Genomic DNA, 26,488 nt, shown 5'->3' on the forward strand with positions numbered 1-26,488 from the left:
TTTGTTTCTTAAATTCCACATCTGAGCGAAATATGGTATTTGTCTTTCTCTGACTTATTCTGCTTACCATAATACTCTCTAGCTCTATCCATGTCACTGTAAATGCCAAGATTTCACTATTTTTTTATAGCTGAGTAATATTTCATTATATTTGTTTCTTCTTCCTCCTCCTCCTCTCTTTCTTCCCCTTCTCCTCCTCCTCCTCCTCCTTCTTCTTCTTCTTCTTCTTCTTCTTCTTCTTCTTCTTCTTCTCCTTCTTCTTCTCCTGTTATTATTATTATAATTATTTTAATTTTAGGGAGATAGAGGGAGAAAACAGGGGACAAGGACAGAAGTCAGGAAAGAGTGAATCTTAAGCAGACTCCATGCCCAGTGTGGAGCCCGACACAGCACTTAACCCCACAACTCTGGGATCGTGACCTGAGCTGAAATCAAGAGTCAGATGTTCAAGCAACTGAGCCACCCAGTTGTCCCCCATTATATTTATATATCACATCTTCTTTATCCATTCATCATTCAATCGACATTAAGATTTTTCCATCCTTTGGATACTGTTACAAGCATGTTATAAACATGTTTAAAACATTCATGGGGGGGGTCATCTCATGTATATTTTTGAATTATTATTTTGTAATATTTGGTCAAATATTTAGTAGTGTAATTTCTTGACCATAAGGTAGTCTTATTTTTAACTTTTTGAGGAATTTCTGCACTGTTCTTCAGAGTGACTGCACAAGTTTGTATCCCCTCCAACAGTGCAAAAAGGGGTCCTCTTTCTCCACATCCTAGCCAACACCTGTTGTTTCTTGTATTGCTGATTTTAGCCATTCTGACAGGTGTGAGGTGATATCTCTTTGTAGATTTTATTTGAATTTCCTTCAACATGAGTGTTGTTATTTATTCATGTATCTGTAGGCTTCCATGCTCTATTTTTTGGAAACATGTCTATTTATGCCTTCTGCTCAGGTTTTACGTGGATTAATCATTTTTGGAGTGCATAAGTTCTTCATATATTTTGGATGCTAACCTTTTATCAGATATGTCATTTGCAAATATCTTCTCCCATTCTGTATGTTATCTTTCAGTTTTGTTGATAATTTCCTCCCTTGTGCAGAAACTGTTTTATTTCATGAAGCCACAATAGTTTATTTCTGCTTTTGTTTTCCTTGACTCAGGGGACATATCTAGCAGGAAGTTTCAATGATTAGTGCCTGTGTTCCACTCTAAAATTGTTATGGTTTTCAGTCTCACATTAAGGTTGTTAATACATTTTGAATTTATTTTTGTGCATGTTGTAAGAAGTGGTCCAGTTGCATACTTTTGCAGGTTGTTTTCCAGTTTCCCAACAGCATTTTTTGAAGAAACTGTCTTGTTTCCATTGGATACTTTTTCCTACTTTGTAAAAGATTAACTGACCATATAGTTGGATTAATATGTCATTTGTCTATTTTGTTCCATTGACTAATGTGTCTATTTTTGTTCCAGTACCATACTCTCTTGATTACTGCAGCTTCGTAATATAACTTGAAGTCTGGAATTGTGATGCTTCCAGCTTTTCTTTTCTTTTCAAGATTGCTTTGGCTATTCAGGGTCTTTGTGTTTCCATACAAATTTTAGAATTGTTTGTTCTAGATCTGTGAAAAATACTGTTGGTATTTTGATAGGGATTACAATAATGTGTAAGTTGCTTTGGGTGGTGTAGACATTTTAACAGTATTTGTTTTTCCAGTCCTTGAGCACGGAATTTCTTTCTATTTATTTGTGTCCTTTTCAATTTCTTTCAACAATATTTTATAGTTTTCAGAGTATTAAACTTTCACCTCTTTAGTTATGTTTATTTCTACTATATTATTATTTTTGGTGCAATTTTAAATGGTATTTATTCCTTAATTTCTCTTTGTGCTGCTTCATTACTAGTGTATAGAAATGTAACAGAATTTTGTACATTTATTTTGTATCCTGGGATTTTACTAATTTCCTGAATCATTGCTAGCGATTTCTTGGTGGAGTCTTTGGGTTTTCTATGTAGAATATCGTATCATCTGCAAATAAAGTTTGACTCCTTCCTTGCCAATTTGGATGCTTTTTATTTCTTTTTGTTGTCTGATTGCTATGTCTAATACTTCTAGTATGATGTTGAATAAAAGTGATGCAGTGAACATCACTTTCTTGTTTCTGACCATAGGAGAAAATCTCTCAGTTTATCCCCAGTGAGGATTATATTAGTTCTGGGTTTTTCATACATGGCCTTTATGATGACAAAGTATTTCCTCTTATCTTACTTTGTTGATGATTTTTATCATGAATAGATGCTGTACTATGTCAAGTGCTTTTTCTGCATCTCTTGAGAGGAGCCTATGGTTCCTATCCTTTCTGTTATAATGTGGAGTTCAACATTGATTGACTTGCAAATATTGAAGCATTCTTGCAGCCCAGGAATAAGTCCCACTTGATCATGATGAATGATTCCTTTAGTTTACTGTTGGATTCAGTTTGCTAGTATTTTATTGAGAATTTTTGCATCCGTGTTCATCAGGAATATTGGCCTATAGTTCTTTTTTTTTTTTTAGTGAAGACTTTGGTTTTGTTATCAGTGTATGTTGGCCTCATAAAATGAATTTGAAAGACTTCTTGCCTTTTATATTTTTTGGCATAGTTTGAGAGGAATAAGTATGAACTCTTCTTTAAAAGTTTGGAAGAATTCACCTGTGAAGCTATCTGGGCCTGTAGTTGTGATTACTGGGCGATTTTTAAATTACTGATTAAATTACTTTGCTGTTTATCAGTGTCTTCAAGTTTTCTATTTGTTCCTGTTTCAGTTTGAAATAAGATAAATTTTCCATGGCCTCTCCCTTCCACTTCTGTGAAAGTGCCTGGGGATTAATGAGTATGCCTCTAAGTGCATTCTACTCTGAGAGCAAATATTGAAAATGAAGTGAGGTTTCAAATGAGTGATATAAGTTAGTTCCTATGAGGCTCAATATATTTACTGATTAAATACTGAGGTTTTAAAAGGATGGTAATTATGTGAGGTAAACTATGGTGTTAACCAATCTTACTTTGGTAAGTGTTTCACAATACATAAGTATGTCAAACAATCACACTATACACCTTAAAGTTACCCAAAATTATATGCCATTTACATCTCAATAAGCTGCAAAAAGCAAAAAAAAAAAGGTACTTATAGTCATATTTGTAAGAATGACCTTAAAGCATTTAAATAGACACCCAAATAACAAATGCTCACATGTACACACACACACATTAACACACACACAAATACATACACATCTCTCAGATTTGAAGAGAATACTTTTCACTTCCGGAAAAATTATATTTTTTAATTTTAATTTGTTTATTGAGATATAATTGACCAATAAATTACATAGACTTAAAGATTGCAAGTGATGACTTAATATATGTATATGTTATGAAATAATCACCACAATCAAGATAATTATCATTGTATTATCACAAAATTAACATTTTATTTTTTTTCGTTTTGGTGGAGAATGGTTACTATCTATTCTCTTAGCAAATCTCAATTACTCAATATGGCATTATTAACAAAATTAACCATGCTGTACATTACCTTCTCATATTTTGTTCATCTAATAACAACTAATTTGTACCCTTGTACCAACATCTCCCCATTTCTCCAACATCCAGCCCCAGACAACCACCATTCTACCCTGTTTCTGAGTCCTACTTTTTTTACTTTTGTTTATGTTTTTAGATTATACATGTTTGTGATACAATACTGTTTTTATCTTTCTTCCTCTGGCTTATATTATTTAATATAATGTCTTCCCGGTTCATCCACATTGTCCAAATCACAAAATCTCCTCCTTTTTTGTGGCAGAATAATATTTATTGATTTACATATTTTAAACCATTCTTGCTTTCCAGAGATAAATTTTAATTGGTCATGTTGTATGTTTCCTTCAATATGCTATGGGATTTCTTTGCTTGTATTTTGTTGAGTATACTGCATCTATTTTTATCAAGGATATTAACTTGTATTTTCCTTTCTAGTAGATTCCCTTCTGGCTTTGGTAAAAGACAATGCTTCTTCAATAAAATGAGTTTTGAAGTATTCTTTCTTTTTCAATAGTTAAGAAGAGTTGGAGAAAAATTGATATTAATTATTCTTGACTTGTTTGGTACAATTCACTAGTGAATCTATCTGTTATTGGGGTTTCATTGTTAGGAGATTTTTGATTACTGATTCAATCTCTTTACTAGTCATTTGCTCAGCTTTCTGATTTCTCATGATTCAATCTTGGTAGGTTATATTTCTAAGAGTTTATCTTATTTTTATAGGTTATCCAATTTCTTGCATATAACTATCCATACTTTTGTATATCTGCAGCATTGGTTTTAATATCACCTTTTTCATTTCTGATTTTGTTTATTTGCATATTATCACTTTTTTATAGTCTAGCTAAAGTTTTGTCAATTTTATTTTTTTCTAGTGTTTTTCTAGTCTCCATTTACTTCATTTCTTTACTGCTCTCAACTATTTCCTTCCTTGTAGTAACTTGGGTTTAATGTACTAATTTTCTATTTTCTTGAGTCATAAATTAGGTGGTTTATTTGAGACCTCTCTTAGTGGTGGTTGCACTAGTGTCTGATGGATGGATGCCAGTGGCGCAGCCACAGAGCTGGCACTGGTACATGGGTGCTCACAGCGTGACAACAGCTCTAAAGTCTGGGGCACTGGCTAGCTTGCAGTGGCATAGCTCCTGCTGCCTGAAACATGGACACATATGTAGCTGGAGTCTGGGTACATGGGGAGGTGTACAGAGCCAAAGTTTGGCACTGAAGCATACATGGATGAGCTATGACTCCTGTTCAGGGGTCCACAGGGCAGGTAGGGATATTCATAGACTTGGTCCTATGGTAACACAACAGCAGCTCCTTCTGAGATGATGGAGCAGAGCTGCACCTCACAGCCATGACTGATGGTTACTTCAGTGGTGAGAGATTTCAGTGTCCTCTGCAAAGGCAGGCAACTGGGGTCTGTGGTGATGAACAATGCAGGGTCCCCATGCTGTGAAATTTGTGGAGAGTCTGTAGCTATTGTGAGATTGGTGGGGTCCACAACAGCCAAGACTGTTGGGCTCTTCAGCAGAGGAAGCCACTCAAGATGGCAATGGCACCTGTTGCATGACAGATACTAGTAGCTTCCCCCTGTGTCTGTGTAGCCTCTCCACACATTTCCAGATCTCTTCACTCTGTCAGTGTCCTGAGTGTTCCTCTCTGTGTGGTGATTCTTCATATTGCCCTCCACTCTGTTGTTGTAGACTTTTAATTGGACTTTTTAGCTTTGCAAGGGCTACTTTGTTTCTTTTATTTTTATTTATTAATATAAACTAATTGTGTGGGGGTGGTGAATAAAGCTGATGTGTCCTATTTTGCTATTTTGCTTTGAATTCTTGATCCCTGTGCTGAATATTAAGGCAGAAGAAAACAAGTTAAGAATTTAATTACCAAGTGTGTCATTTTCAGGGTAACTATGTTATTTCTTGTCTAAAGTGGGACACTGATGATGAGGCAAGAAAACATTATTAATAATTTTCTGGGATAATAGGCAGAACCCAAGAATTTCTGAGTCTGACAAATGAGGTTAAGATATCCGACATAGAAGTTTAATGTACTTTATAGCAAGATAGTGATGCACAAATATATTTTACTTCTATTTGTGATGTTAGGTCACATAAAAAATAATCAGACAGAAATCATTCATTTAAAATTGTGCTTCATTGAAATATTTTTGATTTTTTAAAAGGTAACAAATAAATATTTTAATCATGTTTTTATGTATTTTCTATATCAAGATAAATTACATTTAACCTACTTCATGTTCGCAATGCATTTTCAGCACCTCTGCCTTATTATTCTCTTTTCCTTCCCCTTAATTTATTTTTTCTCATATTGTCTCATGTTAAAATGCTCATACTTGTTATCATGCTCTTCAATTGCAATAACACTCTTATTTAAACACTGATCTCTCAAAAAATCATTTTATTCCTTTCCATGTCTGGTGGCCTATTGTTCTTTAGAAGAGCCTTATCTTTGCTTATATTATTTTCCTGTCAATAGTAAATACATTAGGCAACTGTGATATGTAAGATCCATTCCCAATACCATCTTTGTAAGTTACTTATCAACAAATAAATTAAAAAGTATGGAATAGACACATAGGATATACTTTATAATATAGTGTCATTGGGAAAAGCAGATAATAAAATTGTATATAATTATTACTGTTAAAATTAAGATGCATGCATATAAAATGTTGATTATAATTATAAGTATGGATTTGTATTTTCAAGTTTTCAAGTTTGTATTTTCAACTTTTCTTCAAAGTTATATTTCATACATCTTGTTGCTTTTTTCAAATGAACTGTTTGAAGAGATTCATGACTTTCTGATCATGTGAGGTTAATGTGAAAACTGTGTGGGAATTCATAATAGCAACCATTATAGTAATATTTGATCACAATGCTGGACACTGAGCATAACAGTAGTGAATGCTAGGTATAGTTCTTGTCCTAAAATGCATAGCATTCTGTTTAGATAGATAAAAGTAATTACTACAAACCTGAAACTTGTGTGACAGCCCAGCTTAATGGTCACATGATGGGGTTCTGAAATCACAGCCATGGAGGTGAAATGGATTGGTAGACAGTGGAGTTCTAGCAAAATCCCTTTTAAGGAGACTGTAACAAGTTACACCTTGAGGAAGAGGAAGACATGGAACAAAGTTAGGAAACATGTTTTTTCCTATGGAGCCCTAAATTGGGAGAATCATCATAATTCATAACTTCCAAATATAACTTCTAAAAATGAGTTCTATTTTGGTTTTCACCAAGGGAAAGGATCAGAATAGAGAAAGCCACAACTATTCTCTTCTTCCTCAAAAGAAATTATAAAATACATTTTCTCACAGTAGTTTTGCCTGTGTATAATTTCTCAGCTCCTCCTGTACGTTATGTGATTCATTCTCTCAGACGTGCCTCATTGAGAATAAATTGTCAGGTCATAATGTCTGTTTATTTTATTAGCTTTTAGGATAAATTAAAAATCATATGAACCCAGTTTCTTATCTGTTCTTCAATGACTTTGTAGCCTCCAAATTCTCTATTCCTTTTGGAAAGGGCCTTCACTAGGCTTCAGTATACAGTGAGAAAGTTTCATTTAAAATACTCTTTTTGAAAAGTAATGATTCTTACAGATTTTGCTACCGTTCATGAATAACAGCCGATACTGTGTATTTCCCATATTCATTCATTCATTCACTCATTCATTCAAACATTAACAAAGTACCTCAACTACTTATTATATGCCACTATACTGTGTTCAAATACCCAGAGTGAATTAAGTATTTATTCTGAATAATTTCAACAAAAATTTATGAAAAGCATGAATATAGGTTAACTACACAGTGTGTATATGTATAATCTTCAGAGGACCCTAGGATGCATGTCATTTTAATTGCATTCAGAAAGAATACAGCTAGCTGGACATCTATATTAGGCACTAAACACCAATTTCATTTCACCTAAATGAGAAAGGTTCAGAGACTCATTCGTGAATTTGCAAATCTAACAGTGTTGAAAGAGAATATTATTTTTAGATCATAGAAAACTATTCCTGCCAGAACAAGAATACAATATACATTTACCAATAATTTGAAATAAAATTTTAAAAATGTAGAAATAAAATGGTGTGAGATCCAAAACAACACACAAATAAGACTACCAAGAATACATAAGGGAATATTAGACAAATGAAAAAAAAATGTTCCTTTTTTAATAAAATGGACTCATAAATATGAGACCTCCATCCATACATCCACACAAACTTATTTTGAGTATCTTATGGATCTTGCCCCTATCCAGGGCTCTTTTAGCAGTTAATTAATAGTTCCCATCTCTGACATAGACCTCACGTGAAATAATTAGAAGTTTGGGGAATAAATCTTTCATATTTATTAGACAGACACATTATAGTGAAATCCTGTTTACACTTAAATCATAGTCATCAACTGAAAAGTAATAAAAACAAATAATGGAGTACATATGCTCCTGATATCACAGGACAGAATATTTATAGATTTAAAAAAATTGCCTAAAACATTTTAGCCAAGTTTTCACAGAAAATAATTAATTTTACTTGAAGTACATCATCCTTTTAGTCTTAAAACTTCTCCTGGGAACAAAAAGTTCTCTTTGTACATGGGAGTCTCAGAAGAATAGACTCATTAAAAAAGTTTCACAAACACAGAGAGAATGAAAACATGACTCCTTCCCACCCAGTCAAGCTCCCTGTGGGCACATAGGCTGAGGAGCTGCTTTTAAAATTATGTTAGCCTCCAAAACTATGCATCTGGAATGCATGGTGCTGTGGAATTGTCCTGTGATACTTTGTCATCACAAGGAGTTGGGACTGAACAGTTTTTATGGAAATCCGTGTTTCCTGGGCCCAAGAGTTCAGTTTCAAAAGGAAAACCAGTGGTACAAAGATAGAAATTTCTTCTGCCTTTTCTTCATCAAAGCCATTTTTATTGGACAGGGGGCACTTCTTGTAAGAAAGACTATGGGGTAATAGAGGAGGTTTACTGTGTTTGGAAAGAAGATGAGGGACTTAACAAAGGTATTCCCTGTGTAAAATCATTTCTAGTAAGAAGAACAAATGCACCCACATCAACTGTTTTACATTTGTGTGAAAGTGAGATGCTAGGGAAGTTAGAAGAATATTGTATGATTAGAAGTAAACTTGACATTTTGCTTTCAGAAAGTCAAGACTAATTTATTTTAATAAGAAATAAACTTCCATGCTCTCACACATCTTTTGTTGGGATGTCAAAAATTTCTCCATTTCTGTAATATCTACTTTTCCCCTTTTCTTTTCTTAATGTCAGCCCAAACATTCAATGTCTAGATTTGCTTCAAGGCAAATTTCATCAAATAGTTCTTCAAACTTAGGTAACAAGTGGATTTCTTACCCATTGTGAGAGAGCTTTTCTTTCATTCTATCCCTCCCTCCCTCCATCTCATCTCTGCTTCTGATATTCATGCCTGTTGCCTGAAGTTAGATTATCAAGAACACTGCCTCACTTGCTGCTATCACTAAAAATATTAAACGTATATTTGTTAGCCTGGGGCTCTGTCTAGTTTACATTTCCTTCTAATCCTCTGATGTTTTATGTCTCCTGAGGATGGGTGGTTAAAAAGAATTTGAGATTATGGATTATGGATAGAATATGCCCCATATGAATATCATTTGTGACAGTTAACTTTCTTCCCTTATAGCTACTTTACAGAATTAAATAAAAATAATTATATGAATCTCTATTAAATTTGACATATTATTTGATGTTTTGCTCTGTCTAAATAATGGTATACTAGCTAACACAGTGAAATTATATTTATTGCTTTGCTAAAAATGAGACTCTTTAAAAATAGACATTATATTTTAAATATTATATTTGAAATATTTTGGCCATTTCTAAAATAAAATCCAATACAATATTTTGGCTGTAATTCAGCCTTCCTTATAAAAAATTTTGCAATATTGATTCCACATAGGGGATTTGGCCTGAGATTCCATTAATAATATTGTTTATATTTTCTATAACATATTTCTAAATAGTTAATTTACTCATGTACAATTAATTACTTCATTCATTCTGAAATACATAGAACATATTATGTCAAATTCTCTTACTATCATATTATTTTTATTTCTGCTTATATTTCTAAAAGTTGCCTGCCAGAAATTTGATGTGATCTCTCGTCATATAGTTTCATGACATTTTAAACTGATTTTTGACTAATTTTGTAATCCTTCTATTGATAAGATTTTCCACCATTAATATTAATGATTTTCTGCCATTAATATTAAAACAAATATTTCAATTGCTTACATATGTTTCTTAAAATATTTATACCATTTCCTAAAATGTTTATACCAGTGCTTAAATTTTTTATATCCTGAGCCATTTTATGTTTTCTGTGTTTATGGAAAATTGTATTGGTTTTAAATTCCAGTCCTAGATGTATAACAGTACCAATTTTATATTAATGTTTATTAGTGCCATTCTTATTATTACAGATTTATGATTTTTATTTACACAATTTTTGTTTTGTTTTTTGTTTTTTGTTTTTTGCTGTGTTTGCCTTGTTATTGAACATGTAGATTATGTTTATCTTTATCCCTTTTTTTGTGGAGGAAATCACTTTTTATACCTCTGATTTTTGCAAGGTATATTATCTTGAAGAATATATTTTCTCTCTATAATTGTATTATGGTGCTTATTTTTTATAAGATAATTTCTCAGACAGGAGGATTCTTTATATACTTTTTCTGCCAAGTCACAGTATGTCTTTTCTGTAACTAATTCAGACACAAACCTTTAATCATTTTCTTGTTCTCTAATATAACATTTCAAAAACATAATTGAAAAAAATCAACACTTTTGAAAATAATAACACATACTTGTATAATTTTCAGAAGCAAAGGTTCAAGAAAAGATTCACCTTAATGGAATTCAGTACAATGTAATGAAAACTAAGGCTAGAAAGGAAGGGCAAGTTGAAATCTATAGAGATAACTGGGATTTAAATAAAAATTTAAAAAGGAATTTAATTTGCAAAACAGAATAAGCTGATTCTTTTTATTTTTCTGCCTTACTGGCCATTGGAGCACTGGAATCTCAGGTGAGAAAATGTGGCTGCAAGATGTGCCCAACTATCCATATGGCTCTTGAAACCTACATGCACCATTGGCTTAAAGCTGGAGTCTGTACTCTCTATGTGCCCTTGTAACATCGGGACAGCCCAATCCTCACGAGACAAACACTGGAAGTAAATTGCTTCTATAATTACAGGTACCAACTAATCTTTCATTTGTGTATTTTATCAGAACACTTACTGGACAAAGTTCTTATTGATAAAATATACAGTTGTAATTATATATTTAGCACACCCCACCAAAGTGTTACAGGATATAGAAAGGAAAGATGGAGTTATCAAAATTGATTTTCATAGCTCTTCAGCTGTATTTTTGTAGGATATGGTGTACCCAATCATAATATCAATTGTCTTTCTCAATTTTGCTAGAAAAAGTAGCTAAAATTTTATTTTAAATTTCTCCTTGATTTCTTAATTTGATGAATGATTCACCATTCTTTTTCCTATGCTATAACTCTCTGTACAGTAAAAAAGAGACACAAACATGGAAAGAGGGAATTGGATATTGGTGACTGAGATTATTCTTGTGGGGATACCAACCACCAGAGCTCTTGGGGGTCTCCTGTTCTTTATTTTTTCATTGGCTTACTTGGTGACAGTCCTTGGAAACAGCCTAATCTTTATGCTGATTCTCATGGATTATAGGCTTCACTCACCCATGCATTTCTTCCTCAGCAATCTCTCCTTCAGTGAGGTATTAACCACAACCCGTGCTGTTCCCAAGATGCTGGCAGGCTTCCTGTCAGACAGAAAGAACATATCCTTTGGTGGATGCTTCACCCAGTCTTATTTCTACTTCCTCTCTGGATGTACTGAGTTTATCCTTTTTGCAGTCATGTCCTATGATCGTTATGTGGCCATTTCCAGCCCCCTTCAGTACCCAACAATTATGACCAGCTCACTGTGTGTGCGTCTTGTTATCCTCTCCTGGGTGGGTGGTTTTCTCCTCATTCTCCCATCCACTGTCCTTAAGGTGGGGCTGCCATACTGTGGCCCCAATGTGATTGATCACTTTTTCTGTGACAGTGCCCCCCTCCTCCACTTGGCCTGTGCTGACATCCACATCATTGAGCTGTTAGACTTCCTCAGCTCCCTTGTCCTGCTCATCAGCTCCCTCTCACTCACTGTGGTCTCCTATGTTTATGTCATCTCCACCATTCTGAAGATACCCTCAGGTCAAGGTCAACGCAAAGCCTTTGCTACGTGTGCCTCTCACTTCATTGTGGTCTCCATGGGCTATGGGATCTCCATTTTTGTGTATGTCCACCTCTCCCAGAAGAGCAGCTTACATCTCAACAAGATCCTCTTTATCCTCTCTAGTGTTCTCACACCCCTCCTGAATCCCTTCATCTTCGGTCTAAGGAATGAAACCATGAAAGATGCTCTGAAGGACAGCTTGGCCAAGGACCGGAACTTCCTCAAGGGGATGAGGTCCAAGTGACACGATCCGTGAGAGTCATTTTAATTCTGGGATCCTCAGCTGCATCCATGTTTCCAGCAAAGCCCCATGATGTATGTAAATTAACAAATAGTGTCTGCTATGAAAGTATTTTAACTTGATAACCAAATATACAGGTTTCATGTGTATGTTAGATTTCGAAGATTTTGTTACAATAATTAATATTTTCATTTATAAGTGCTAATAGAAGGTAATGATGGGTAGGAGTAATAGAGGTAGTAGTATACTATTTACTAAAAATCCAATTTCAGATATCAGTTGGTTAAAAATACATATATCATCTATATGTGTGTATTTGAGTTCATTTGTTTGGATTGTGTAAAATAAAAAAAAAATTAGAACACTCTTGCACTCCACAAACACACAAAAAGACAGAAATTTCACCTTGGAATAGAATTTGAAATATTTTAATATAAGCTTAAATTTCATCTTTCTTTGCAAAAACATAGGCACCATTACTTTTTCTTTATTCTTCATTTTAGTAAAATTGTATTTATATCATTGCTATTTAAAGCTTCTAAATGAAGCACTTAAAGATATATATATATATGTATATATATATATATATACACATATATATATATTTTTAAGTTAAGTGTTTTATAATTTAGTCTTACTCTTATTCAGGAATACCTAAATCATTTATAAAGACACATGGACTGCAACAATATATGATAATTGAAGAACAAATTAAAAAAAGAAGCAAATTTCAGATATGGATTTGACAAGGACAAAGAGGACAATATATTTCTCAAACCAGGAAATAATTTGGTGACTGGTAATACTAGAAATTCTGCTTTAGAAAAAATTGAGTTTATACAATATCCAGGAAGTTTTCTATACTTCTAGACTGCTGACTAGAGATAGCAGAGAAATGGAAATTGAACATGAAGGTGGATTCATATGAATTTTCTAAACTGAGAAAGAGATGGAGACCAATGAGAGAAAGATGAGTAGCCCCAAAGGGAGACTTGTCACAATATGACATTCTTTACTCTACGAATATTTATATTCCCCAAGTGGAATCATGTTGTGAGAAAAAAATATGAAGAAAATAGTGATTAAGTTAATTCACAGTTCAGATTTTTAAAGTGATAGATTTCCAGAAAAACAAACAAACAAAAAGTTAGCAAATCTCACTGAAATCATAACAAAGTTAATAGCATCTAGGCATATCCTAGTCAAGTTGCTATAAGCCTGCCTTAAAGATAAAATTTGCAAGTAACCACAGTAAGAAAGGGCACAATGAATACTGAGAGAAATGGCTAAATTGAGTTTCCGTGAAAAACTGGCTGGCAGATAGCAAGAGAAAAATACACTTTATGGGGTGAAAAAATAAAAAAATAAACAAGACAAACTCAGGAATCCAAACATCCATATTCTTCAAAATTATGATAAAATAAGATTTCCCTGATTAAAATAAAACAAAGCAGAAATAATTTGTCACCACTATATGTAGATGACAGGAAATATTAAAGGATATCTTCAAACTGATGGGAAATTATTCCAAAAGGAAACATGGATTAATTAACTTGAGCAAAAAGCATCAGAAATGAAAGATTTTGGTTCCATTTTATCATGTCATCTAAAAAACAAGAAAGTAAGCATACACAAAAATAGCATAAAAGTCTCTAATGTGCAATAACAGAATTAATATACATGATAAAAGTTGAATGATGATTATTATATTTGTAAAATAAACAATAGGAACAGAAAGTATCAGCAGGTTCAGGAAGTGAACACTTGAAATCTCATGTCTGTTTCAGAGGGAAGAAGAGGCAAGTAGGAAGTATGGATGTACAGTGACAGTATGTGGAAGAAAGGAAAGGGAACACTAAAATAATGTGCCATCAACCAGAAGAAGAAGAAGGAGAAGAAGAAGAAGAAAGAAAGAAAAGAAAAGAAAAGAAAAGAAAAGAAAAGAAAAGAAAAGAAAAAGAAAGGAAACAAGAGGGCAGGAAAAGGATAAACTGAGGAACAACACCAGTAGCAATCAGAATGAAGGGACAATAAGTTTTCAGGTAGATTTAAAATCTGAATCAGAAATTTAATTAAATAAGAATAGACTTAAAGCCCCAACACCAAATAATGGCAGAAATTGTCAGACTGGATAAAGAAGAATTTGAATTACACTGTCTATAAATGATGTGTTGTAAAGAGAGATACACATAAAAAAAATAAAGGATAGAAAGGAGGTGCCAAGATGGCAGAGCAGCATGGAAGTTCTCTGTTTCTCTCAACCAAGAAATACAGCTAGATCAGCACCAAATCATTTTGCATACATAGAAAATTGATCTGAGAATTAACACAATGATCTGCATAATTTGAGCCCCAGAACTTGGCAGGTATGTGGCACAGGTGAACTGGGGGAGAGATAAGACACAGAAAGTAGGGAGCTCTTTTTGTGGAGAGTAGACAGAGAAAGGAGGGGAAGGAGTACAGGAAAAAGACTCCCCCAAAAGTGGCTGCAGAGAAAGAGAAAGAATGGAAAGACCCACAAGTGACTGAACAAGAGAGGGAGAAAGGAGAGGGTTTCAATACCAGTAAGAATCTATGAACAGCGGAGAGCAGAGTTGGAAATTCTGCAGCTCAGTGCCTGGTGGTGCTCTGGTTGGGAGGAAGGGCGGATCCCCCGGAAGTAGGTAGCAAGGTCCAAGAGGTCTGCTAGCCACAAGGGGAGAAGTGGTTCCTGTGCTAGGAGGGAATTTGGTAGAATTTGCCTCCCCAGAGGCAAAGATCCTAGCATACCCCAGAGAACAGTCATGTTTGCTGGTATTGGGACAAAGATGCCAGAGTGTGGTCAAACCTGGTACCAGCTGTGTGTTGCGATTTACCATAACCCCTGAACCTCTGTTGCTGTGCAACTGTAAGAAAATTTTCTGGGGCAAGCCAACATGTGGCTACAATCTCTGAGGCTCTGCAGCAGCATGATCACACAAACGTTCCCCCGAGGGCAAGCCAATACCTGGCATTGCTCTGCGAGACCCTCCCCCAGAGGGTCCCAGCCACAGGGTGTCAGAAATGAGGGGGTTGGAAACACAGCCCCATCTAAGATAAATGTCGGGAGGGAGGTACTACCTGGCAGGCTGATGGCTTGGATATGGACAGGGATAGTGTGAAAGCAGGGAGTGGACAGAAGCTGGAGACAATGAAGGGGTGCTTGATTGTCAGTAGGTGAGATTGCAATGTTCCTGTGCCAGAGATGGGGAAAGCTGTGTGCCACCGTTTTCACCTCTCCCATGCATGCACATAGACGGACCTGCACATTCACAAAACGCAGATCCACCCCCATTAACTAAGCAGCAAGTGAAGTGAAGAACAGAACCATTACACAAAGCCCCTTCCAACTGCATCAACCAAGCCTTAGAGGACCACCACAAGTCTCTCCACCTGCATAGTGTATGGACAATAAAATGCTTCATAGTTTGACTTCTAGGGGAAATGGATGGAATTTCATTCGAATTTCATTCTGTTTGCTGGCCCATCTATTCGTTTCTTTTTGTTTTTCTTTTCTCTTATTTTTGGATACAAAAAGAGAAAAAATATTTTTAATTTTCGTTTTCATAAAAATATTTTTATTTTTTTCTATATTTTTTGTAATTTTTAAAATTTTATTTTACTTTCTTCATCTCATTTTATTCTATTTTATTGTATAAATCTTTGTAAATTTTGTAAATGCTTTCTTTTTTTTTTCTTTTCTTTTCTCTCCCTTACTTCTCTATCAAGCTTCTTTCAACAAACAGACCAAAACACACTTAGGATCTAGCTTCTTTTATGTGACTTTTTTGTTTTTCAAATTTTTAATTTTTTAAAAATTTTATTAGTTCATTTTCTTCTATTAAAATGACAAAATGAAGGAATTCACCCAAAAGAAAGAACAGGAATAAATGAAAGCCAGGGATTTAATCAAAATGCCAGAATTAGAATTTATAACCAGGATAATAAGAATACTAGTCTGGGTTGAATAAAGTAGAGAAACGCTTTCTGCAGAGATAAAAAAGAGTAAAATCTAGTCAGGATGAAAATAAAAATGCTGTAACTGAATTGCTGTCTTGATGATTACCATGGTGGCAAGGGTGGATGAAGCAGAGCAATGAATCAGTGATATAGAACACAATATTATGGAAAATAATGAAGCAGAAAAACAAGAGGGAAACTGAGGCAAAAGAGCACAATATAAGAATTGGATAACTCAGAATAAAAAGTACACGAAAGCCAATTAAAATCATAACACCATAGCCCAAAATCTCTGGGATGCAGCAAAGGCAGTCATAAGAGGGATGTTTATAGCAATTCAGGCCTTCTAAAGAAGGAAGAAAGGTCTCAGATAAACAAAGTAACCTACACCTTAAAGAGCTGGAAAAAGTATAGCAAATAAAACCCTAAACCAGCAGAAGATGGGAAACAATAAAGATTTGAGCAGAAGTTAATGTTATCGATATAATTAAAAAACAAACAAACAAACAAAAACAGAATACAGTAATGGGACCAGAAGCTGGTTCTTTGAATAAATTAGCAAAATTGATAAACCCCCAGCAAGCCAGTTTGATCAAAAACAAAAGGACCCAAATAAATGAAATCAAGAATGAAAGAGGAGAGATCATAACCAACACTGCAGAAATGTTAACAATAATAAGAAAATATTATGCACAATTATATGCCAATAAACTGGTCAATCTGGAAGAAACAGACAAATTCCTAGAAACATAAACTACCAAAACTGAAATAGGAAGAAATAGAATATTTGAACTGACACATAACCAGTGAAGAAACTGAATTAGTAATCAAAAATCACCCAAAAACAAGAGTCCAGGGCCAGATGGCTGTCCAGGAGAATTTTTTATTGAATGAATTTTCATTCAAAAGGAATGAAGTTTTGTCATTTGCAACAATGTGGATGGAACTAAAGTCTATTATGCTAAGCAAAGTTAGTGAGTCAGAGAAAGACAAATATCATACGACTTCACTCATATGTGGAACTTAAAAAACAAAACAGATGAACATAGGGGCAGGGAAGCAAAAATAATATAACAGGGAGGGGGACAAATATAATAGACTCTTAAATATACAGAATAAACTGAGGGTTGCTGGAGGGGTCGTGGGTGGGAAGATGGGCTAAATGGACCAGGGATATTAAGGAAGACACTTGTTGGGATGAGCACTGGGTGTTATATGTAGGGGATGAATCACTGGATTCTACTCCTGCAATCAGTATTGCACTGTATGCTAAAAACTTGTATTTAGGTAAAAATAATAAATCAGTAATAAAATATACCTTAAAAAAGTAAAGCATAGAATAAAGAAATATACAATGGACATAGTAAGCAATGGGAAAATGGAATAACCAGTGACATTTAGCAAATAAATTTCAAAGTGAAGACTATTGCAAGACATAATCAAGAGTATTACATAATGGAAAAAAGAGACAGCTTCAAGAAAGACATAATATTCCAAATTATGTAACAGTGTAACAGAACATCCAATTCAATAAAACCAAGTATTTATAGAAGTGCAAGGAAAACTTGGCCACAAATCAAAGAGATTTTAAAATCCTCTTTCTAAGTGATTGATAAATGCTAAGTAATTATCAGTAAAAATATCAGTAAGCATATAGAATTTCCAAATATGGTCACAAAATTTCATCCAGTTAAACATTTAAACAACACACTATCTTCAGAACACAAGTTCAATGTGTAGAGAAGAAAAAATTCTGTGCCATCTTAGAGTCTCTGCCTGGACCAAAGAATTAAATTTACACAAAATGAGATTAACAGGAGAAAAGTGTACAAGTTTCATTGAGGTTTTACATATCCATGAAAGTCTTCACGAGGCAATGAAGACCCAAAGTTGTGACCAGAGCAGGAAATGTTGTTTTTCAAAAGAGGGAACAATGAATTTCTGAAGAATTTGCAAAGCAGAGGGGTTTGGGCTACAGGTAGAAATGATGAAGAATTAACAAGGTTTGTTTTTACAGCCTCGTCAGTCCTAAATTCCCTGTCTCTGGTGATAAGGATGTCTTCCTCCTTGTATAGGAGGGCACATTTCACAGGGGGTTTTATCTCCTGCTTTCATAATAAAAAGGAGGGTTGTTAGAGCCTATAACAAAAAAGGAATCAACATGCCAAAGTGGCATATATTGGAGTGAGATGCTCCGAATACCTTCATACTCTCAGGAAGTGAATATGGAAAGTTCATCAAGACAGACAATAGGCTGGCCCATAAATCATTCTCAATATAGTTCAAAGGAAGGAAATCATATGAAGCATATTTTCTAATAATAGAGTTAAATTAGAATTCAATAAAAATAATGTTTATAAAAATCCCCCCCCAAATTGGGAATTGAGTAACTATTTCTACGTAAACCTTGGGAATGAGAAAAAATAAAGAACAGAAATAGAAAATACCTTGAACATATTTTAATATTGACAACAAAAGCACAACACAAAATTTGTGGCTTCTTCCTAATGCAGCACTTCATGGTGAAATTGTAACTTTAAATGCTTTCATCAGAATAACAGGTTGAAAATATGTAATGCAAATTTCCACATAACATAACCAGAAAGGCCATACTTTACTGAAAGTAGGTAACAGAAAATAGTAATATGGATAAACCTAACTAAAAGTTAAGTAGAAAATATATACAGAATACAAGAATTCAAGCCAAAAAAATATTGGTTCTCTGAAAAAATAATAAAATATGTATGACCCTATTGAGTAAAAAAGAGAGAATTCACAAATTATCAATAGGGGTGCGTAGGTAGTACAGTAGTTTAAGCTTCTGACTCTGGTTTGGGCTCAGGTTATGATCAAACAGTTTTATGGGTTTGAGCCCTAACTAGGGCTCCACACTGACAAGTGTGGAGAGTGCTTGGGGTTCTTTCTCTCTCTCCCTCTCTCTCTTCCCCTCACCCACTTATGCTGTCTCTTACTCTCTCAAAATAAGCAAACAAACAAAATAGAATGAAAAATAAAATACCATTGTGTATTCTATGGATTATAAGGGAAAATTATTAAATAATTTTAGTCCAATTACAAATTGAATTTCAGTACACTAAAACAGTGGCTGTTTATTTGGCCTGTAGATGTAGGAGTCCACTGGGTCCAAAGGCACTTCCCCCTGGGGGCTATCATACAGTCAGGCCATGACTGAGTCTGGGTCACATGACTGGCAAGATTGGTATCAGGGCTGAGAAGACTTGTACACAACACGTTTTCATGGACTGAACTTGAAGTAACTGAATGTTTTTGTACAGTTTGTGGGGTCAGATGCCTTCTGGAGAATTTGCACATGAATGCCAAGACCACACTCACATTGCAGGTGGTGTTGTGTCCTGTACAAAAGACTGACTAGAATTTTCTTCAAGTGGGGAAATTGGAAATGGAAACAATTAAGTTGTAACCAAGAAGTAATTCAAGTTGTTACCATAGAGATGATTGAGCCAATTCTTCTAACTTTTGCAGTAAAGTTCCTGAAGTGTTTTTACAAAACCACTCTCTTCTCTCCTACAGTCACAGGAACTATGTTGGCAGATACCACTTATCTTGGAGAATAAAATTGCTGATATGGGACATTTAAAGCACTATTTGTCTCCCAAGATCCAGGATGAAAAAGGATGTTAGGAATTCTTAAAATCCAAGAAAATAAAACTAAGTAAGCCCTTTGAGAACTGCTCACAGATGCCAGCATGGACTTAGGTCTCTTTCTGTCCACAAATTTGTACCAATGAGAACAGAGATAGGTGCCATTTTCTGTGCATAACCTATGTTTCCCCTCCATTGTCCACAATTTGACTGAAGAGTAAAGTCCAAAGTCAAAACAAACAAGGTTGCAGTGGTCCTTGTTGGAGGCCCACAGGCCTGTGGCTTCCCTAAGTCTAACCCTGCGAGTAAGAGACACTCTACCTCCCAGCCCAGCCTTGTCTCCCTGTGCACCTGCTCTGTGCTGGGGCTGAGCCAGGTCATGGGGCCCTGGGAACCTGGAGGGAGGCTGGCCTCTGGGTCTGGAAGCCAGGAGCCCCTTGTCTCAGTGAAGGTGCAGTGCCAGGGATGCCCCTCCAGGCTGAGCGCACTAGGGCCGCCCCTCCCTCACCTACAGACTAGGCTCAAGCAGTTCTGCTTCTCACTCAAGCTCTGGACTCCCAGTCAGAAACCTGAAGTTCTTAGAGGTGCCAGAGAATCTTCTGTGGATGCAGGTGGGAAGAGGAGTGGGCTGTGACCTCTGCCCTGTGCCTGAGGGCTCACCCTGGGCTGAGTGGCAGTACTTGTTCTGGGCTGTCTGGTGGTGCTGTACTTGTCAGTAGTTATCCTCAGCACAGGCTCATGGGCTGCCCTCACTGGGACTTGTGCAAAGTTGCCTGTGATGGTAGAAGACCTTCTTGGGTGTAAGTGGGACTGTGCAGGGTGTACCCCAGAAGGTGGACTGTCGCTGTGCTCTGTCCCTTAGCATCCTTCCCCTGTCATGGCCTCTTCCCTTCCCCGCAGGTTGGAGCCTCCCCTTCTCCCTCTGTGTGCCTGTGGTGCTGTGGAACCTGGATGGGCTGGGGGTGACCCTGTGGAGGCCAGTAGGCTCCCCATTCAGGTGGTACAGGCACGGAGTGTGGTGGGCACTCCCTGTTGGCCCCACTGTATACCACGTGGCCCTGATGGCATGGGAGCTTCATGTCTGACCTTCCTAAAACTGGGCTTGGTGTTGTTGCTGGCCACACCTCTAACACACTTTCCTGCCTTTCCTGAGGCACCTGTTGCCTCCCTATTTGTAGTCCTTCTTCCTGGGTCAGGACCTCAGTGCCTACTGCCCTGCTTGCTGGGCCTGGCGCATGGTGTAGACCATCAGAAATGCCGTCCAGGCCCCATCAATAGGAACTCTGCCCACCCTCCCCCCCCCCCCCCCCGCCCAGCTTCTCAGATGGTTTTCTAGCCAGAACCTTCTCCTGGGCATTGACTCTCCCCTGGTCACTTAGGCTGCTATCTTCCAGGTTCTGTTGCTGCTGTTTCGGTGGCCACCCTTCATACCACAGGTGTCAGAACCTGGCCTGCAGGGGGGATCCCTGGAGCAGAGAAGAAAGAGGAAGAGGTCAGTACACAGCAGTAGCCACAGAGGGCACACGGTTGTAAGTATCAATATTTCTTTTTAATTGCTGAATGACATTTTGCTATATAGGGTTTATCATACTCTGTTTCTCCATTCTTTTCCTCATGATTATTTGATTGGGTCTGATATGTGATTATTATAGAAAAAACTGGTATAAACATTTATGTACCAACTTCTTATTTATTTTCAAGTGTTTATTTTGAGAGGGGTGCAGGGAGAGAGAGAGGGACAGAGAATCCCAAGCAGGCTCTCAGCTGTCACCACAGAGCCCCACCCAGGCTCGAACTCAGGAACCCCTGAAATCATGACCTGAGCTGAAATCAAGAGTTGGGCGTTTAACTGACTGCCCCACCCAGGCACCCCATACCAACTTTTTATAATCATATATTACTAATAAAATTACTAAATGTTTAGAAGTATAATTGCTGGGTCATAGGATAGGCACATGTTAGATTTTATGTTTGTACATTTTGCCTGAGTGATATATGTTTTTCTGTAACTTTCACCAGCTTTACTAAAATATTATTAATATAGCATATGTGACTTTAAGGTACATAACATGATTATTTGATAAACTTAATATATTGTGAAATCGTTACCACAGTAAGATTAACTGACACCTCTATTCTCTCAAATAATTGCCATTTTTATAGCAATAAAATTTCAAATCAAATTTTTAAATAACTTTTAAGTACAGGTGTGCCTGGGTGGCTCAGTTGGTTAAGTGTCCAACTATTGAATTCGGCTCAGGTCATGATCTCATAATTCGTGGGGTAGAGCTCTGAGTCAGACTCTGAACTGACAGAACAGAGCTTGCTTGCTATTCTCTATCCCTCTCTTCTGCCCCTCCCCCCCCAAAATAAATTTAAAAAAATAAAAAATAAAAAAACTTTCAAGTACATAATACAGTATTGTTAATTATAGGTACCATTCTATACATTTGATCTCAAGACCTTATGGCTCTTATAGGTGGAATTTTGTGCCATGTAACCAACATCTGCCTGCAGCCAACATTCTAATTTCTATTTCTGACTTAGAGATTTTTTTTATTTTATTTCATTTTATTCATTTATTCATTTTATTTTAATTTTTTTTAATATTTATTTTTGAGAGAGAGAGAGAGAGAGAGGCAGAGAGAGAGGATGACACAGAATACAAAGAAGACTCCAGGCTCTCAGCTGTCAGCACAGAATCTGACCTGGGGCTCAAACCCATGAACCGTAAGATCATGACCTGAGCTGAAGTTTAGTGCTTAACCAACTGAGCCACCCAGACCCCTATTTTATTTTATTTTTAATGTTTATTTATTTTTCAGAGATAGATAAAGAGAGAGAACCAGTGGGAGAAGAGCAGAGAGAGGGGGACAGAGGATCTCAAGTAGGATCTACACTGAAAGCACAGAGCCCAATGAGGGGCTCAACCTAATGACTATGAGAGCACGACCTGAGCCAAAGTTGGACGACCGAGCCACTCAGGCAATCCCTGACTTCAGATTGTTTAGACTCCACATATAATAAGGGAGAACATATAGTTCTAACTTTTTCACTTATCACAATGCACTAAATAGTAATTCATGTTGTAAATGGCAGAATCCCCTCCGTTTTATGGATGAATAAGATTCTATTATATATTTATATACCACATTTTCTTTATCCACTTATCCATCAGTGGAAACAGGTTGGAAACAGTGGAAACATGTTTCCATATCTTGGCTCTTGGGAATAATGCTCCAGTGAACATGGGGTGCACAAATCTCTTAATAATTATATCATTTCTTTGGATATATAACCAAAATGAGATTACTACACTACATGCTAGTTTCTATTTTTAATTTTCTTAAAGACTCTTCATGATGTTTTCCTTAGTGGCTGTAACAAGTTACATTCCCACCAACAGTGCACAAAGGTTCCTTTTTCTCCATATCTTAGCCAACACTTTTCATCTCTTGTCCTTTGAATAGTAGCCATTCTAACTGGTATGAAGTGATACATTGTTGTGGTTTTGATTGTATTTCCTTGATGAGGAGTGTTTGGAGCCAAGGTCCTTGGGGACTGGACTGATCTGAGATGGGCTGGGGTTTCTGGCCATGGGAACTGGCTTGATGCTGGGGTGAGATGAAAGCATGGATCTGTGGTAGTTGGCCTGGCACTGGGCCCAGGTAGAGGCCTTAATTTGCCCAGGTGGAGCCCAGGTTAGCAGCGACTGCTTGGAGCCTGTGGTCACAGAAACCACCTGGGCTGCAGGAGCTAGACAGGGCCAGAGTGGGCCAGGAACCTGAGTTCATGGTGGCTGCCTGTGGATCACCAGAACTGCCTAAGTCTGCAGAAGTCACCTGAGACCACTGGAGCGGATATGTGCTGTGCAGAGCCAGAAGCTTGTGTTAGCAGGAGCCTTCAGGGATCCACCTAGTGCCATGGGGTCATCTTGGTGCTGGGGCTGGCTAGAACAGGGCACATGGTTGAATTGGGCTGTCACTTCACTCTCCTCCCCTGGGGAAGCTCTATTTTCTTGCCCTGGTGCTGTCCAGGTATGTGGGAACAATGATAGAGGTAATGTGATTCTATCTTCCCTACCCTACTCAATGTATCTTTTCTTGTCTCTGTGCTTTATTCCAAAACTCTACTTCCTTACTTGGAATTCTTGGCTCTTGTGAAGGTATTTTTGTGCCTGAATAGTTATTCAAATGGAAGTTTCCATGATATGGGGCAATGGGTTTTAGAAGTTTCTATGCCACCTTTTTGTTAATGTCAGTCTCCCTCATGATATATTGATCAATGTGTCCTGCCCCATTATATTTCCTTCCTTCATTTGTTGGAGATAAGTGTTCATGAATGTTCAGGTCTATTTCTACAGACTTTCTTCTCCTTCATTTATTTACATTTAATGCCCAATCCGTAGTCTTCATTACTGGAGCACTGGAGTAAACCTCTACATCAGACAGTGTAAATCATCTAAATCCGATAGATTTCAATTAAATATTTTTCCACAATTCTTTCTATTATTCATACTCTTGTTTTTTTTTAATAAATTTTATAATTACTTTGTTAATTTCTCCCAAAAATTATGCTTAAATGTGGTTAAGATTAAAATAAATCTTATCCTTTGGGTTTTTAATTTCAGTTATTACATTATTGACCTATGTATTTTTCTTTCTTTACCTTTGTATGGTTTTCATTTTTTTCAATACCTCAAATTTGTCTTCCAACTTCTCAAACATTTTATCCATAGATATTTAAATCTATGTCAAATAACACTGGCATTTATTTTGAGGTTTATTTCCCCATTAGAATTGAAGATTTCTGTTTGTTTTTTTTCTGTAGAAAACAAAACTCTTTTACTCTATCACCATTTCCTAGAAATCTACCTGGCGTATGTTTTATGCTAAAAGTGTTAAATAAATCAATGGGTAACAAGAAAAAGTTATATTTCTTAAATTCAATGTCACAAATTCATTTTTCTTTTTTAAGGACATTCAAGTCAATTTACATCATTTTTAATGTGGACACATTTCCATCCCACTGCTTGAAAATTTAATCAAATTATAAAGGCTGTTGTAGTTACTGGGATAGATAAATGGTGCCCTGAAAACACCAATGGTACGAATTCTGTGCTGTCTTAAATGTCCAAAATGTCTTAAATTGCAGAGCTCTCTGCTTGCCAAACGGAAGGATATCACCGTCTTGCAAACCAATCTCTCTGTGTCACATGTATACCATCCTACTCACAAGGGACACAAACACTAATTCATTAGCTCCAGTTCTCAAAATCCGGCACACTCTTGCTTTTTATTTCAGTAACTTTACAGTTGTCATAATTGTAAGGCAAGAAATATATTATTTTCTCATACTTGAAAAGTATGAACAAACAGATACTCAAAACCCTTTTAACCACTGTGAATTTTGTATTGGCATACTTTAGTGATACCACTGGAATACGTGCTCACATTGAAATAAAATTTACTTTACATCATCTTGTTGATTATGATCTGTTCTAATAGAATACAAAACATAAGCCAAAACATTTGAAACCTTCCCTTGAATGATCCTAGTCTGGAAACACTTCCACATAAGAAGCTTTTGCTCCCAATATGAATATAGTGCCACTAAGAATTCTTTTTGAAAATCTCTATTTTGAGTTTCTTCTCTTGTTGAGGTGATGGTGTTAACAGGTTTCATCAAAGATAACAGATTATTTCTCTCATTTGTTAGACTTTCTTTGTGATAATTTTTTTTTGTTTGTGTAGCTTTTTATATCTGAAGATAACTAGCTCCTCTCAGTGTTATGTTTGGAACTTTGTACATGCTAATACATTTCACTAAGTAAATTATATTCTCACTTGGAATTTGTCACCCTTGCCTAAATCAAACAAAAAACAAACAAACAAACAAATGCCAAAGAACTCATAATGGCATTTTTACCTATTTTTCAATTCCTCTTTGTGCAATAGAAAACTGGATAATTAAGAAAGAGAAAAAGGAAATATTAAAGTAGAAGAGAGGCCTGGATAATGTATATATTAAAATTGATAATGTACAAATAAGGGGACCTGTTTTTTTTAAACACTTATTTATTTTTGAGGAGAGTTCAAGTGGGGGAGGGGGAGATAGAGGAGGCAGAGGATCTGAAGTGGGCTCTGCACTGACAGCAGTGAGCCCAATGTGGGGCTTGAACTCAGCAGCTGGGAGATCGTGACCTGAGCAGAAGTCAGACACTCAACCAACTGAGCCACCCAGGCACCCTGAGAAGACCTGGTTTTATTAGAGTAGACTCATTATAATTCATGTGACTTCCATGGGGCTGAGTAGCATGTTGCTAAAAAAGAAATATTTTAGTTGAGAAAAAGAAGATATATTTGCTAATTGAGGATTAGGAGTAACTCTTTAGTTGAGGACTGCACAGTGTCATGTAGGATGGGTAAATTCACTTGGGGGCTGCCAGCACAAACCAGAGTAGGCATAAAGCAATTCCTTTACCATCATAAGGTAAGGATGTTCTGGTAATCATATTGCAATATTGAAATGTATCAAATCAACATGTTGTATATCTTAAACTTACACAATGTTCTATGCCAATTATATCTCAATAAAGATGAAACACTAAAACATTTTAAAAGAACCAGACAGGTAAGTAACTTTGTTCTTTTCACACTGCACTTACTCCCTTTTGAAAACAGTGTGC

At 36.1% G+C, this 26,488-nt stretch overlaps 1 protein-coding gene across 1 annotated transcript; it reads left to right on the top strand.

The window, feature by feature from the left end:
* The first annotated feature begins 11,244 nt into the window (after positions 1-11,244).
* On the top strand, positions 11,245-12,201 carry LOC115511814 (olfactory receptor 6M1-like). The gene has a single exon (XM_030312252.1). The coding sequence runs from the start codon at positions 11,245-11,247 to the stop codon at positions 12,199-12,201; it is 957 nt and encodes a 318-aa protein (XP_030168112.1).
* Positions 12,202-26,488: the final 14,287 nt, after the last annotated feature.

The sequence above is a fragment of the Lynx canadensis genome, chromosome A1 (assembly GCF_007474595.2).
Source record: "Lynx canadensis isolate LIC74 chromosome A1, mLynCan4.pri.v2, whole genome shotgun sequence".
Lineage (NCBI taxonomy): Eukaryota > Metazoa > Chordata > Mammalia > Carnivora > Felidae > Lynx > Lynx canadensis.